At 52.0% G+C, this 16,864-nt stretch overlaps 4 protein-coding genes and 1 non-coding gene across 5 annotated transcripts; 4 read left to right on the top strand and 1 right to left on the bottom strand.

Moving 5' to 3' along the window:
• Positions 1–3,658: 3,658 nt before the first annotated feature.
• On the top strand, positions 3,659–5,089 carry B0H65DRAFT_439506 (uncharacterized protein; the record flags this gene model as incomplete). The annotated part of the gene is made up of 2 exons (XM_062825421.1): positions 3,659–3,743; positions 3,888–5,089. The coding sequence occupies 2 exons, from the start codon at positions 3,659–3,661 to the stop codon at positions 5,087–5,089; spliced, it is 1,287 nt and encodes a 428-aa protein (XP_062683761.1).
• Positions 5,090–6,399: 1,310 nt separating this feature from the next.
• Positions 6,400–6,473, top strand: B0H65DRAFT_t72. The gene has a single exon. It is a non-coding gene; the product is annotated as a tRNA-Asn (tRNA).
• Positions 6,474–9,692: 3,219 nt separating this feature from the next.
• Positions 9,693–10,471, top strand: B0H65DRAFT_545591 (uncharacterized protein; the record flags this gene model as incomplete). The annotated part of the gene is made up of 2 exons (XM_062829390.1): positions 9,693–9,821; positions 10,169–10,471. 2 exons carry the CDS (start codon positions 9,693–9,695, stop codon positions 10,469–10,471), a joined length of 432 nt encoding a protein of 143 aa, XP_062683762.1.
• A 1,314-nt stretch (positions 10,472–11,785) lies between these two features.
• On the top strand, positions 11,786–13,098 carry B0H65DRAFT_89036 (uncharacterized protein). The gene is made up of 3 exons (XM_062831531.1): positions 11,786–12,016; positions 12,092–12,667; positions 12,730–13,098. Exons 1-3 carry the CDS (start codon positions 12,006–12,008, stop codon positions 12,734–12,736), a joined length of 594 nt encoding a protein of 197 aa, XP_062683763.1. The 5' UTR covers positions 11,786–12,005; the 3' UTR covers positions 12,737–13,098.
• Positions 13,099–15,869: 2,771 nt separating this feature from the next.
• B0H65DRAFT_545593 (uncharacterized protein) lies at positions 15,870–16,391 on the bottom strand (the record flags this gene model as incomplete). Its single annotated transcript, XM_062829391.1, has 1 exon — positions 15,870–16,391. The coding sequence occupies one exon, from the start codon at positions 16,389–16,391 to the stop codon at positions 15,870–15,872; it is 522 nt and encodes a 173-aa protein (XP_062683764.1).
• Positions 16,392–16,864: the final 473 nt, after the last annotated feature.

A 16,864-nucleotide genomic window follows, 5' to 3' on the forward strand; every position in this document is an offset into this window, starting at 1 on the left:
AGGAGAGCTTTGGGCATCATCACATCTGAGCTACAGGACGAGGAGACGAGAAAATCGACATCAAAGCTCACTTGAACCAGCATGGAGCTTCTACAGAGGACAAGGAAGCTTCAGCAGAGGTGCCACGAAGCCCAGATCGCATAGAGATGCTGCTGCGAGGCTTATCACACCGGCCCAGACGTGCATTCTGAGTGAGCGAGCCATGTCCCCGGGAACGCTAACCGGGGGTTGCCAGGTGGTACGAGATGGCTTGAGTGGGCGCTTCTGTCATCACTGCTTTGCATACAACCACCGCGGGGAAGTGAGAGTGCTGTAGCGGTTGGCTTGCATGATGCCCCTTTGCCCCCCGGAGTTGAGTTGGATCGTCTGACGCTGGCATCATCTCTAGCCTTACCCACGAGTGCTGGGAGCGACCGTTACAGTACAAGCAGATGTTAAGGGGAAACTCGGGCCTACAACTTTGCTTCTCGGATACAGTCAAGCTCGCGAACACGGGAGTACTCGAAACTTCGCTGTCATTGCTAGAGAGGGCATTCAGGGGCGGCCTTCTGCTTGATCACGGTGAGGGTTAGGGTTGTATTACATTGCGCCTCCATCCCCTCGAACATGTCACCAGGAGACAAACACTGCGAAGTTCGCCCGTCTTTTTCATAAGAATCCGCATGATAAACAGGCCCGATATGGCATTAATGTCCTTCTACTACATGAAGTTTGGCTTCTTTCACGAAAGGACAACTCAAGTTCGAACGAAGTCCAACCGAAGAGCCGCGCAAGGGGCATGCCACTTGGTTGTCCAGCAGCTTTCATGATCAAGGATGTCTGCCCATCAACGTCCAAGGGGCAATGCCGACACAATGTCCTAGACATGTATCAGGGATAACAGTACCAGCATTACCACCTTACGAAAGATCTGCGAATAAGTGAGACAAGGCGAGGTGTTTCCGCAACACCGAGCAATGGGGGAGCAATGAATGTCTCAAGAGCTAAAGTGCTTGCAGATGGTTAAAGTGGTTGCAGATAATGCCTTGACCTAACGCCCTTCGCGGCCATAGAGGTACAGAGTCCATCAACATCAAATGTCGTCGAACACTACACAGTAGGCAAGTCTGTTCGAGTATCAGGTTCAACTACCAGTTCAGCGAGATCTTGTGTACCGCTGTCCAAATGTGACCGCACAGCAGGTCGAGACACCTCGAGGCACGAAGAGAGAGGTAATCCGGGGCGCAGGATTGGGCGCTAGAGGAGTACAAGACTCGTGAAGTGGTGAACCGCGATGAGATCTGATAGGGAACCGCGAGCAGTCTTATGTTTGAACTTGGCTAACAGGTCGTTGGTAAGAGATGATTGTATGCCATCGCCGGGGAGCTAGAGAAGTTGAGGACCTCTACGGCCCGGATACTTGCCTCTGCTCAAGCACGAGAATGGACATTTTCTGAGCAGCCCGCCAGCCGACGTCATCTTGCCCGATGAAAAGGAAGGGCGCATTGGGTTCGGGAATTCCACGGACTGATATCTTGCTCCCTGATGAAAGACCAGAAAATGCTGCATTAATTGTACGGGCCAGACACTGGCTGCCCTTTTGCATTTCTGCGATGGCCCGAGACGCGGTGCGGTGTTCCCCGCGGGCGTGTGGGAAGGCAACACGCGTTGCCATTGGCCCACAAGTTAATTGATTTCTTGGAGGCGGCCACTCAACTTGTACGGCAGCCCGCCAGACGGATGCACGGTACGTACAAGAAAATGTCGAGATGGTGTGCAGACACTGACACTGAAGCGCATTGAATACCTCAACTTTGATGGATGGATGGGCGGACGACCTGATCCAGACCCTCCATTTCTTCTTGGTCTACATAGTACACCATCTGCAAGCTCTTAAAGAAGTACTTGGGTCTTGGGGCAGGGGGGAAGGATTGAGACCATCTGCAGGCACTTAAACAATTTCCACAGCGCATTCTTCTCTGGGAGGTCTGTTAAAGTGGCACAGGGATGACACTGACCTCTCTGCGGTCCCTTGCGCCTCTAGACGCCTCTTCCTCCTCCGCTCCCGCGATTCCGTCGCACGTTCTGATTGGAAGAAAATGGCGACGGCGCGCGTTGAGAAATGGTGTTTTACCACGAAAAAGGCACGCCAGGTTCACTGTGTGAAGCCGACCAGTGGCCATTCACAACCGTCAGTGTCTCTTCAGGTTCAGCCTTCCACCCCACAGGAAAGAACGGGGAAGAGAACCTGAGAATCCACCAGAGGGAAGGACACTTCAGGTTCCAGGTGCCCTTCGACCAATTCACTTGGCTGCCCAGTTGTAACACCCGATTACCCGACCGCCGGTGACCAGTCTTCCCACACACACACAGCTTCAATCCATCACCTTATTTTTCACTCTTTTCCCCCTGCCCTATCCGGGAGCCTCCTTCTCGTGAGCTGCATCGACAATATCTTGTCGCCCAATCTACGGTCGCCGACATACATACGAACGAATTATCCTACCTACACCTAGGTACGATACCGACTCGACAAGACTCGCATAGTCATTCGGTACCCGACAGTCAATCCAATCCGATTTCCGCCGGTCCGCCACTGTCGACGTCTCTCGACATCCAACTATCACCGACTCGCAACTCGTAGCCGTTGCCCGACAGAACGATACCAGGTCAACGACTGCGACACTCGACTTCAGGCCGACGTACCCGAAACACACAATTGGTCGTAGAATCAATCCCGAAAGTAATATCAAGCCGGTCGGGTATCTCAGTATGTCTCTCGGGGAGGAAACCTCCCGTTGCGACGCTACGTAGAACGTAGAGGCAGCCATCCATCGCACAAGTACTGCGCTAACAGTTATGCAGTCGCAGATTGTAGTGTTGCCTTGACATTCAACCTCCCAACTTGCGACGATCACCACCATCTTGAAAGCCAAGGCAGTTTCGAACTTGCGCCTTATAGACAGCGAATCGCATTGGACGAGACCATCGCACCAATCCGACAGAACACCAGGCCACCAGCCCGACTTACAGACATCCTCTATCTTTCCAAAAGATACCGGTACTTGCGACTGGTACTCGTATTTGCGAATTTCGATAAGAGTCGCTCGTATCCCTCGACTATCGGTCGTCTTCTTGCCGCTCCTCTTCCTCTCTTCTTCAGCATCAACTCTTCTATCTCAATCTCGAACATATTGCTCGTTTCTTTGCATCCCTCCCGGAAGCAAGACCAAGTCGAAAGATACAACCTGTGGCAGAAGGAGGATAAGAGATCATTTCTTCTGCACGTCCAACGGTTGGATCTGTACCTCAAACCTCAACCACACGCAACCCCCGCATTTTTCCCTCTCCTCTCCTGGGCACATTGAGCCAAGCCCCTGTCTTGGCCCTGCCCCCCTTGTCTCGGCGATTGCCTGTACCTTTTGCATTCCTTTTCTTTGGGTTCGGGTTCTGCGCCTGTTCTACGCCCGCTCCTTCACAATACGCGAAGCAGCAGCGAAACCCACACGAAGATTCGCGGGACCACGCCTGGCAACTTCCGTCATACCCGACGCTACCGCGCTTCCGCGAAACAGCGCGCGGCGTTCGTGTGTACCTTGCACCTTTTTAACTCCGCAGCTGTCAGCTCTTTTCTTCCCCTGACAATATTATTTTACCATCCATCACAAGGCAAACCACAATGGCTGCCGTTAGTCGTCAACCGTTTGCTCCCCTGAGTGAGGGGAGGTTGTCGGGACTGACGAGTTTGAAGAACAGACAGAATGGTAAGTTTGTCTTTCGCTTTCTACTGCCGCCTGGATTGCACCTCTCTTATTCAGTCTATGCCGTTTTTGTCTCCTTATCAGTTTGCCTTCTACATCAATGTGTCGATGCACCTGGAATACCGCATAGCTAACACCATCTTCTAGCCCTCTCTACCAAAAGGAAGGCCGCCGAGGTTGATCCCCTTGATGATGCCGAAAATGTCGACCCCAGCATGTTCTCGAAGCGGGCAAAGTCGTCACACTCCAACATCATGAAGCCTTCCCAGTTTGTACTCAAGAAGGCCAGCACACCAGTCATCTCTCTCGGAAAGAGCATTCTCGGCAACACATCCACCCAGCACAGGCACATCCTCCAAGCCAAGTCCCAGCAGATCCGTCTTAACACTCGCATTGCCACTTCCACAACTCTCACCACCTCCGCTGGCCGATCTCCCACTCGCGGCTCCAAGAAGGGCGGTATCCTTTCCAAGCGCCGCACCCAACGCGTCGACCCCCCCTCGTTTGGAGGAGTTTCTGCACCTTTCTCCCTCGATGCCGCCCTCAAGGGTACCATCCCCAGCTATTCCGGCGGCCTTCGCGAAACCAAGTCAACAAAATCCAGCACCACCAAAGCCGAATCCTTCTTCCCCTCAGCCATGAAGTCTGACTGGTTCTTCGATATCCATGAGGACACCCCCGAGCAGGAAATGACCAACCTACTGCAGCACAGCACCTGCGTCCTTGACATCAGCAGCGACGAAGAGACCGAAAAGCGCGAGACGCGCGAGTGCGCAGAGGGACGCGACAAGGAAAACGTGCCGCCTACCGATGATGTCAGCCAGACCCAGTCCGCACGAACTCCTTCGACACGAGGTGCAGACTCGAATGCAGGTTCGGATGCGGATGACATGATTGTGGAGAAGAACAGGGGTCCGCTGCAGGAGATGGACAGCCAGGATTTCTGGCCTGAGGGAACGGATGATGAGGATTTCTTTGTGGTGCCGGGCGATGAGGATGATGCTGCTGCTACTGTTGCTGGCCCCGCGGTTCAAACTGACGAGGCACAAGAGGAGGACAGCGAGAAGCAACGCAGCGACATTCCCCAGATTTTCGTCGACAACTTTGAGGACGATGAAGCTGACGAAGCCGACACCAGCTCCTGCAGCGACTCCGACGAGGTGGATAGCATCGATGGTGTTATGGGCGTCCACGACGGACCGGTCAAGGCTGCGGTTTTGGAACCGATTGAGGGCACGGGTGAGAGCTTTGAGCTCTGGGAGAGCGAGAGCGCGAAGGATCAGCAGAGCGCGCCGTCCTCGCCTGTACGTGAGAGTGTCTTGGAGGAGGTGGATGTTGCTGAATGCTAGTGGTTTTGGGATGAAACCTCCTCCGTCGTTCGTTAAGTCGAGCGCAACCCTCGATCGACCTATGTCACGACATCGTCATCATCACCATCATCGGAAAATATCGATGGATGGATTAGTACAGTACTTGTCTACAACAGTGCCTATCACATAGGAGCATGCGTCCTCGGAAACTGGAAGCTGAAAGCTGAGAACGAGCTATGCTGTGTGGAAGTGGATGGAGTTTACAGGCGTTTATTCATGCCTTGTGGAAATGGAAATGATGGATATATCATGGATTGGAGGATGTTCTGCTTCGGTTCGAATCACGGAGTACTGGAGTTTGACGAACAAATGCTTGGGATTATTTGTACAGTGTTGATGCTAGCTAGCTAGGTTCAGTAAGCTTTCTGATAGCTTGAAGAATGATAAGTAGTATTCAAAATGACTTGTCTCCGTTGCATCCCGAGGTGAGGATGATAAGTTGACGTTGATGGCGCCAGTGAGCTACGTAGGTAGAACTTCAATGCAGGTACCGATCGGAGGGATGGATCTTTGTTCATTCTGCAGCATTGCTGAAGATCGATACCCGCCCCGCCCTGCCGTCCTGCCGCCCCTTGTCGACGGTTCAGTAGTGTAGATGAGCAGATGGGTGGAAGCAAGGGAGGAGGATCGCCAGCCAGGGAGTTGAAGAATGATGAAGAAAGAAAGGGTGAAAGGGTAGGTACCTCATCGGAGGAGCTCTGCATGGAATGAAGAAAGCTATACGTAAAAAGTAGATCATCCCTCATGTATTCTTTCGTCGGCCTAAAGTCGGTGCATCAAAAGGTGCTGTCTGTCGCTACCTAGACAGAGCGAGACAGAGCGAGATGGAAGGACGAATGAACGCAACGAACGACTTGGAGATTTGGAGATGTGAGGTGCGAACTGCGAAGCGATAAGCCGAGATTGGACGGATAGGTAAGTGCACAGGAAGTCAGGAAGTCAAGAATGGAAAGCAGAAAGCAGAAAGCAGAAAGAGAAAAGAAATTGAGTAGTACAGATCCTTTCTCCTTATCATGTATAGATAGAAGCAAAGGCAAAGGCAAAGGCAAAAATAAATAAATGTCAAAAAGACAAGGGAAATGAGCCCGTCGTTTCGTTGTCTTACACAGTAATGAAGCTGTGAGTTGAGTTGGGAGTTTGTTCGGCACTTTTGTTTAGTTTTGTCAAGTTGCGGTTGAGTTGATTGAGTTGGGGTATATAAGGACTAGGTAGAGGTAGTGCAAATACACAATGTCGCCTGGCGCCAAATCGCGGGTTAATCCGTGGCGAAATGGTTTGCTGGGCATTATTCCTTCGTGGCGCAATTGGCTAGCGCGTCAGACTGTTAATCTGGAGGCTGTAAGTTCGATCCTTACCGAAGGAGACTTCATTTTTGCGGTTTTTATGCAGTGAGGCAGGCCTACGATACGATACGATGTCTGCTGTTGCCCCGCTTTTGTGACCCACTTTAAGGAGGTTATCACGATGCTGTTCTTGGCGCTGTGGGGATGCCTTTTACAACGACGACTGTCGATGCTTCAACAAAACACCACCAAACCTTTTCGTTCCTTATCTCAGCGCTCAGACCTCTCTTTCTTCGTTCGGATCTCATAGGTACGTACCTGGCTGACAGCTATCGTTTGGCAGGCCCACTTTTTTTAGAATTCCTGAAAGGGAGGTCTGAGTTTACAATTTGATGGGAACTGGATAGAGGTTAATAACTAGCTAAAAAAAAATATTCCTTAATTATAATATTATTATTTGGAAGAAAATATTCAGAATGCACTTGAAAGTGGAACTTTGGATTCTCTTTCCAATAATATAGGTTACATCAAATTTGGATAAAGAAAAGTGGTAATGGTAATGCCTATCTTTGGGAAAATGTCCAAAAAAAGGATATTGTTACGAAGCGTTTTTAAGGATGGGTATTACGGTTAATACTCTTTAATACCAGACTAAGGAAAAAGTAGTATTATTAGAAAGCTAGAGAAAAGTTCTACCTCTAAGGGTATTTTAGTTTCTTTCCCTTTAGAGTTAGTAATTTGCATCGAGAAAAGGTTAAAGCTATTTTTCCGATTTGTATAGGGGATATTATTATGAAACGAATTAATACTAATCGGGAATTTAGACCTCTCTTTCGAGAGTTTTGAGAAAAAAAGCGGGTCCGGGTGGGTCTGACAGTTGCCAGGGGTACGTACCTATAATATCCGAACGAAGAAAGAGAGGTCTGAATGCTGAGATAATTCGTTCCTTCTTTATTTTTGCTTTTGGTTTATAACGCGGCTGCTGGATTGTGTTATGCTTGCTTCGACCTTCTTACTTTGTGTATCTTCCCACCCTTCGCGGGGTCTCCCACTCTCTCCAGTCGGCATCCCACTACCTCTAAGTACTGTATCACGGTGCTTCTTCTACGCATGCTCCTTCCGCTCCAACCGGACCCGAACCCGGTGGTCATCCGGTTATTGATCTAACTGGAGACTCGGACGACGAAGCCGAGGTTGATAGCGCGTTAGACTGCATTGAAGAAGAAGTCAATGAGCTTTTTAACGAACCGAAGTTGACATAGAGGCACTTGCCCGTAGAACGGTCCCGGTCACCCATGCTGGGAAAGAACACACGACGGATGTCAAGCTCCGGTTGTTCAATTACAAGTACCTCACCTCACATCACTTTCCAAAAGAACTTCAGTCTCCCTTGCAACCAAAGCAACATCCATCAAACCCTCAAAGCTTCAAGCTCCAACTCTTCCTTTGCCGTCGCTTTTCTTCCCCTCCAACAACACAACCATCCAGACATCTTTCTAGCATCCTTCTTCGAATTGATTGTTAGGGCCATCCCTCACACGAGAAGTTTCTACCATCATTCTTTCGGCATATTCGCCAGTATATTAGACTCATCCTCCCACGCCCAGATCCCGTCTTCTTGTCTCTCTTTCCGACACCCAGCACCGAGCTAGGTACCGGCAACAACAACATCAACAAGTCAACAAACACACCTCCATCTGTGTAACCATTGTTGCACTTAACGCGTCTGGACAATGGGACATGGAGATCACCCCAAACGGAGTCATAAGAGATCACTATGGCCCGTTCCAGAGATTTCCAGAGCCAGCGGATTACGTTATACTGAACAAGTGTAACTCAAACGCCCAAGAGCGGCTGCAGAGTACGTATGCCAGAAATGCCTGTGAGATATTGACCATAACTGACTGCTGTCTAGATTTGTACTGCCAAATCATGGCGGACGCCAGCATGCATGCCCTTGTCAAACAGGATCCTTCCAAGGTCCGTTACTCACCCGTGGACAAAAAAAGGAGACTTGCTTTCAAGACCAGTTGGGTCAAAGACAACTAGACCACCATAGCGAATGGCAAGAAGGCCCGTTGGGCGGGCAGGCCTGAGAGAAAGGACTTCGCGGTAAGAAATTACCTATGGGAGAGCAAGCCAGAAAAGAAAAAAGACAGACGAAGAGGACGACGGATCATTCGATCGATATTGGTTCATACCTACCTCCTCACAAGCGGCAGGCGATGTTGGCGGCTGCTGCAGAGACCGCGGCGGCCACGGAGGGCGGCAACGGAAGTGGAACCTCGACTGCCCCTGGACAACAGCAGCCGACCTCGACCCCCCGACCCTGCCATATCCAGGGAAAATGCCCGAGCAAGCGATATCTTCCTAAAAGAAACCGAGCTCTACGTTCTTCCAGCTCTCGCACAGAAGGAAGCAGTCCAGTTTATCAGCCCGTGATGGGCTGCGGGCTTGCTCATGCTACTGTCGACACAGACGGCAGTTTTCCAGCAGGTTCAGGTCCCAGATGTGTTTTGTCGCCTAGCCTTGCATAGAGGTACCTACCTACCTGTCATATAGATCACCGACAACACCGGCCGTGACGACCGGGAGGAACTAGAGGTACCGAGGAGAAACCACATGCGGCAGTCGCAACCGCAGTCGGAGTGAAGTCTCCACGACCGCTCGCTTTGCATTGTGCATCTAGAGGTACCGACGACCCGAGAGCCCAGGGTCGGGACCAGTGCCGGGATCACTTTCGTGAAGGCCTTTTTCTCTAGCGATGCAAGAAAACTATACTGCGCCGCTGGAGGACCTCAGGCCGAGGATTCTCTCGTAGGCGCTCGAGCTCCGCCCGGATTTCTCCAGGTGACCGACTAATTCTTTGGTTAGCTCATATGGGCTGTGGATGGAGTGAGGTTGACTTACAACGGCCACCAGAGGTCCTTGGGGCGGGCGAGAACCCAAAAGACGCTGGCCGCAACGACGACCACAACCTATACGGGTGTGTCGGGAGCGGTGGCCCTGAGGCCCTCGGCGTAAATAAAATGACGTGATTCGTAGGGGATGGGAGCCATGTTAAAGATAATAACGCTGGTGAAGAAAAAAAGAGAAAAGAACGTCACGAGATGAACGCAGGGGGGGGGGGGGATCCTTATTTTCCCCAGCAAGCCCTTTTGTCCTGATCCGGAGGGATGAACATGAATGTAGTGTGAGTGGCCTGCCCCTGAGTCAACAACATTCTGTCATCAGTTCTTGCACACTGCAACACCACTTTTTCATCTCATCAATCAGCAATCATCATCATCTCAACCAAGATGCACAACAACACAAGCAAGAAGGAGTTGTCGCCACTCAGCACCTTCCTCATGAGGGTCCTCTGGCTACTCTACACATCGGCTGCGCACTGCCTCAAGCTTCTCGACGCCACCTTGTGGCCGGCTGAGGTAAAAATCGGCGGGATCGGGGGGCTCGCCCCATGCAGTGTTTTTCACCATCTGGGTAAAGTTGTCTCTGCACCACGCGTCGCCGAAGGGGGTTGGATTACACGGCATTCTGTTCCCATTCCGGCGCCTCAACTTGAGGTTCATGGCGGCGTCGCTCATGATCTGCGTGTAAAGCACTGAGAGTGGTTGTCGGAGTTCAAGCTGGTCTGCAACCCACTGAGCCCCCAAGGACTCCACTCGTCCGTGCCAGCCCGAACTGTACTCGTAATGCCAATGGATTTTTTGAGTTCGCCAGAAGCCAAGCTTCCACGGAGGACGGCGATCAACCACACCCGATGGCGTCCCAGCTTGAGACCATGAGCGAGCAGTCTCAACTCCCCATAGATGTGTATACCGAACTTGGCAAGAGGTACAGGAAGGAGCTTCCGTCGCTTTGGCCGAAGAAGACCACTTCCAAAGACAGCGCACATGCCAGTCAGGGCAAGAACGAGGACGCCGGCAGGAAAAAGAGAAAGAGCGCGAAGGAGGGAGGCCGGGCCAAGAAGAGGACAATGGTCATCGAGGACTCCGAGGAGGAGGGGCCAACTTCTTCTCCTCTTCCGGTGGTTGCCATAGCTGCTGTTGGTGCTGCTTCTGTTGGCGGTGGGTGACTCTGTACCAGTCCTCGATCCTGGTTCCCAAGGGCCGATGTGACGAAAGTGTATGGTGGCAGGTCCAAAAAAGGCTGGGTCGATGGCATGTGTGCCGTGTGAGTCGACGGATCTCGCTGATAGCTTGCCACTACCGGAAACTGGACGGAGAGTGTTCAGGATGAATTTATCGCTCTTTACCAGCACTTGCTTGAGTTCCAGGTCCGCACTGTTCTCCCATATCACCAGGGTGGCTTTGCACGCTTCGTCCAAGACCTTTCATCCAACGTATGGGAACAACTGATCACCGCTATCAAGGATCAAGAGCGCCTTCTCCATCAAGATCTACGGTAATACCACAATGCCTACCAGTCACTCACTTCCGACGTTCTCAAGCAAAACAGCAATAAATCTTTGGAGTCCAACGCCAGGTTTCTCGAGGCTCTGCAGGAGGTCCAGGATTTTGTCCGTTCCTCTTGTTCTTTTCTTTTGCCCATTCGTAGGCACACCACTCTTGGAAGGTAGGGCCTTCGTACTCGTTGTCGGTGTCGAAGGGTCAGCTGGTGAGGCAGGGTAGTCGCCTATATGGCTTGGTCCTCGAGTTGGGCTTGGTCCTTGAGTTGCTGAACTCTCTTCTTGTGCCTGTTGGAGTTCAGGTGCTTTGTTAGGTGGGCCTTGGTGCCGAAGACATGGTCCGGATTGCAGTGGGTGCAACGGAAGGTACCGGCGGCAAGGTTTCTGGCGGTGCGCGCTGCCAGGCGACGGTGTTCAAGTACAGGTTTCGGGGCGCCGCCGTTCTTGGGACGAACTTTCTCAGCGTGCTGTTTGGAGTTCATATGCTTCCGATATGCCGTTATGGAGTCGCCCCGGTCGGGACAGATAGCACAGAGCCACCTGCCGGACGCCTTCGCGCGATCCCTGTGTGGCCTCGCGGCTCCTGCTCCCGCTCCCACCCGGAAGCGAACTCACTCGGCCACTATCAGCACTCCCCCCTAGCATCCACCACCGCACGTGCAATTGACCCGACCAGCTGCTACGATGGAGAGGGCTGAGAAGAGGGAGGAGGCTAGGGAGGCCCAGGCGGTGAAGGCCGAAGAAGAGAAGGAGAAGGAGAGGAAGAGGAGCCGGACGCAAAGAGGCACAAGGAATCACATTTTCCTCAGGGTTTCCGCGGGAAGATCTTTGTGGCGGCGCACCGTGAGCCAGACGAGGAAGGGGCGATTGCCACAGCGCTACTTTGTGGGAGAAAGAGCAAAGTGCAAAGACGACAAAGGCAAGTTTTCAACCGATATAACTAGAAGCGATGAAAGATTTCCCCGAGACGCGTCGGATCAATGAATATGTTTGGCAAATTCTGGATAATATATCGAGTAAATGTTCTAGGAACTGAAGCACTTCACTTGAAGATCAGATGATTCTTTTTGCTTGATTCAAGGCGGAAGATGTCTGTACCCCCTTGCAACACAAGGCCTCCTTCCAACACCAACAAAGCAACAAAACAGGACGGAGTGACCACTCGACCAACGACAGGGTAGTACCTCACAAGACTGTGGGCATGGGTAGCAGGTACGTACCAGGCGGTCAGCTTGTCAACAAGAAGAAGGAGCTGAGGGCTAATAACCCCGTCTGGGGTGTTATCAGTTCTACGCTTCCTTATGGCAATACAATTCCGCCGTGGTCCCCCTTCGACGTCCAGAGAACCGAATACGTTGTCAAAAAGCGCCACGTTATCCCCAAGCGCGAGGATCGGGTTCCCTGCTTCCCTCTCAAAACTAACAACAATCCTCGGCATTGTAACGAACGACCGGACGGCAAGAAGCAACTTCTATCTAAGGTCTACATTGACTTGTCCGGCGGATCTGTTCGTCCCGAGAGCCTCCAAGGTATCGAGCTCTCTCTCGCTCACGAACTTTTTGCACGCCTCGTCCGGGTTTATACCTTGAGCAAGCCTGAGATTGCCGGTACCCTATATATGGAATGGGTCCTTCCTAGTACGGACATCAACGGGATGCAGTGGCTCCTCCGCGAGTTCAATCTCGCAGATGAGTATAGGAAAGCCTTTATAGGGATGCTCCAACAGCCTAATAAAAGCAAACCTGTCCTTAATCGTGTTTTTGTCGAGAAGAAGGGTGGTTGGCCGTGGGGGTATTATGCCGGGCACATACGTCAGAAGCCGGAGCGCATTTTAGGCTTGGTGATCCAGGCGTGCGGGATTGAGTATGAGATCAGCTCCTCGTCCTTTTCCTTTTAATTTTTACTAACCGTCTTTCCTTTTGCAGGAACTAGGTAATGTGCACTTGCTGCATCCAAATGCTCCAAAAGACCTTTACCTCTATCTATACCGACCAGCAGCAGTGGGAAACCCCGAACGTTTGGTCTCCTTTTGTTGGGTGCAGATCGGGGAGCAGTGCTTTGAAGGGGGGAATCTGTGGTAACTGTGCTTGGGCTGGTAAATCTGCTATGGAGTGCACGACAGCAGATACGTTGGCAAGGCCGGTGCCCAACTTGTGGGTTCAGTTTTGAGTCGCAACAAAATTTGGACGACCACAACCTCACCCTCGACCACCAACAAAAGGTGGCAGGGACATACGTAGAGCCCAAGCTACACCAACGGGAGCAGCGATACCGCTGCACTGTTTGTCCCCCAGGCCAAGGTCGGCTGAGCACGTTGTCCTGGGCCTACAAGTGCCACTACGACCGCCATTGCCAGCAGTGGTCCCACCAGGTCAATGACGCCAAGGCTGATGGCCTTCCACCCCCTCCAAAGCCCGAAGAGAAGAAGTGGTCTTGCCCGTTCTGCCCCAATGCGTACCTGAGCAAGGGTTGCAAGGTTGGCCAGGGTTGTAGATGCCCTGCTACTTTTCCCGCACGCATTGCCTTCTTTCTCTCTGTTGCCTCCTCATCACTGGAATGATGTTTCCTTTTGAGCCCTGGAATGCTGCAATGGAAGGGGTTGGATCTGTTGATATCCAGGGGGTGCCTCTATTGGTGTTTTGAGGATGACAAGCATCAGAAACAGTGCGAGACATACTCCAGTGATAAAGTGGACGATAAGTGCAAATGGGGCTTGTGAAACTTGTTTTCGACATTGTCCCGGTATGTCGCTGCCTTTTTGGCCTTACGCTCTTCGGTTTCGGCGGCTAAGCTATACTTGAGCCGTAGCTCACGATGCTCTTCTGGGCGGTTTATCTTCCGGTCCCAGTACTGTGCTGACTGCCTCGCGCTTTTCTTGGCAGCCATGGCTTGCCAGCGCTCCGGGTACAATAGCTTCATCATATGATAGTTTTCCCGGTTTCTTTGGAGATACGCTTGGCGTCTCTCCTCCGCCGATACTTCCATTTCATAGATGTCGGCCTCCGTGATCGCAGTTGAGTTATGCTGGGCATGACCAAAATTGACTCCCTCGACAAAGGCCGCGTGGGTACACAGCCCGTCAAAAGTCAGGGCTGTGTATGGCTACTGGCAGATCTCGGGTGATGGGGAATAAAAGATTTCGCACATCTAGGGAGAAATCAAGCGCCCTAGCATCCAATACAACCATGTGATTAACAAAACCCCCAGAACGTAATACCCGCAAAGTCGCTTCCCACCTTTGTTCTTCTTGTCGTTGATCCCGATATATTCGTAGTTGTCCTTGGGCCAAGGATAAAGGTCCTCGCCATTTGCGTTTGTAAAGCCCCAAGCCGCATTACTCTTCATCGACCAGAGAATGCAATGCATAGTAGCTTCTATAGCTATAATCAAGGCGCGGATTGCAGCGGTTTGTTGTGATGGGGTTGGGAGTCTTGCCAATCGCCCGGTATGGACTAAGGTATAGCCCTCTTTGAGTTTCTCCTGGACCCTTGTGGCTGAGGGTTGTTTAGAGGAGCCGGCCCTCGCTGCTCGATGCTGATTCACACGGTCTCTTATGCCAGTAGCACTATTTGTGCTAGATCCTACGTAAATTGCTGGCTCCAGGAGGTGATTCTCCGTCTAGTTCCTCGTTTCCCGATTCGGATACACCATGCTCGACTTGACCAATCACGCCGTCATCCGTGACATCAAACGCGTGTCGGACTTTCCTCCTCGATGCCATCTGCCCTTTAGATCGGCCCTGTCCGTGCCAGAAGTGTGGCCATGGTGCCCACTGCCCAGCACCTCCAGCTTGTCTTCACGGTTGCAGGCTCGGGTCGTGGACCTCGTTCGCTTGAGAGCCCTCGATAACGGTTGCCGTTGCGGAGGAAAAGGGGGGGGAGGAGGAGGAGTGCGAGTGCATAAGTGCATAGTTGGGAGGGACTTGGGACCGCTGGTACCTTCCAGTCAAAAAACTACTATCCTATCATCTATGTCCCAGAGGTGACTAAATCGCACCAGACACCAGCTCCAGTCCACGAGGATCTTGGAATAGATCGACAGCCAGATATCTGATACCTGGCAGCGCTTTAGCTCTGCCTCCGGCCACAGGTTCTCTATCACCCAGAGCCCAAAAGCCAAGCCCACACACTAGAAAGAGACGGGAGGATCAAGCTGCTACAGAAGCCATACAGACATCCACCGCTTAGTACTTCCAGTCGATCGTGCGCAGGAACCATGTCTTCAAGCGAGTTGAAACACGGCCCTCCCAGTCGGAGCCCAATGAATTCTGGGAGAACCAGCCCTCAAGGACCTCTAGGAGGTGGACTGTTCGTCAAGAACGTTCATAGATGAACAGACCAAAGCTGCCCCTGACGATACACGGAGAAATCTTTCCAGAGATGTGAACTAACCCGGGTGCCCGTACTATATATACCAACCGGGGCAGATGGATTGCCGGCCTTTCACTGCAAAGTGCAAACTATATAGGGTTGACACCTTCGACAAGTGATTTATCTCTAGGTGTAGAGATCAGAGAACTTCCATCTGCATAGGTTGGTGTACGCCACAACGCCAAGATACCAAATAGCACTCATAACCTGCCCGTCTTCTTCAACACCATCTGCTTCCACCTTTGCCTCATGACCAAAGCAACATCTGGTTGACTCTTCCAATCAGGCATCCATATCCTGCTCAGTCGTGGACGAACTTGAACTCTGAGTCGTGCATCTCTTGGTGTTCTTGGCATCCTTGGGCGGAACCGGCGGAAGCACCAGACAACCGTGTTCTCCTCGCATACCCTCTCCCTAAGGTAACCAGCTTCAACGCTCGTAAATGTCGATGTTCTTCAGGAGCCTCTGTCTCTCCAAGTCCTCTGTCGTCATCTATCGAGGTCTCGTCGTAGTGCCCGTTAAGTCCACTCAGCTAGAAGTTCAGGAGGACACGGTCTGTATGGTTGAGGCTAGCATCAGTAAATCCTAATTGGCAGCTGAAAAATAGGTACCATCGGTGATACACAGAAAAAAAAAGCCTCCTCTCCGCAGTTTCTGTCCACCTCCTATGCCTTCATCCCCTAAATCTCCTCTCCTCATTGTGCCAATCTCGCCGCATTGGTGGATGCAGTATCCTCACAATCACCACCACCACTCCCTTCCCTAACACCCTGTGCCTGTGCCTTGTGCTCCCTTCGAATCCTTTCTACGACCTCATACATCTCCCACGGTATCTTCTCCTCCACCGCCAACCTGCGGATCTCCTCCACGAACCCTTCAACCGGATCCGATCGTGTATTATCTCGACCAAGACCAAGACCATGCCCATGCCCCTTCTCGGTGTCACTGTCGCTGTATCCCGCTTGCCCTTCAACGTCATCTCCCGCGGGCCTCTTCTTTTGACTGCCACTCCGAGGGAGGTCCCAGCCCCTCGTATTCACCCACAAAAAAATCCCGACTAAGAGGATAAGGAGCATGTAGATGATGATCCAGGTCACGGCAACCACCAGATCTTGCTCGCGGCCGGCTTTGCAGTAGGTGTGGTAGATCTCGTCGGCGGGTTTGTAGCAGAGGAGTTCTTCTTGAGAGAGGGGGTCGTCGGTTTGGAAATCGGTCATGGCTGCCATCGATAAGGTATTTATACAGCTTGGGACGGGAGCTGAGATTGGTGAGGGATCGTTCGCTTCGATGTCCGCGATGCCTGGGACCAGAACGTCGGTACGTCAGTGAGGTGGGGAGGTAGCGAGTGTAGAGTGGTGCTGGACTGCGGGCGGGCTTGGGCAGGAAGGCCGGACTGGACTTATGCGAGTATCCGTCGTTGATGCAAAATCGGGAATGGAGAATATTCTATTCCTGGCGACAAAGGGGAGAGAATGAGGTGGGAAGCTCAGATTAATGAACAGGTAGAGATACTATGTAGACACTATGGGTACCGTTCCTGCCTGCCTGCCTCCAGGTACACGCGTACATCTAGGCAGCAACATTTTGGGCTCGGCTGGGTGGTACGTGCACGCTGGCTGAATAAGGAGTGACTTTGGCGCGCAACTTTCTCCTTGCGATTCAAATCCGCGGCAACTTGATCATCCGTAGA

Source organism: Neurospora tetraspora, assembly GCF_033439725.1.
Source record: "Neurospora tetraspora strain CBS 560.94 chromosome Unknown B0H65scaffold_2, whole genome shotgun sequence".
In the NCBI taxonomy this organism is placed as follows: Eukaryota; Fungi; Ascomycota; class Sordariomycetes; order Sordariales; family Sordariaceae; genus Neurospora; species Neurospora tetraspora.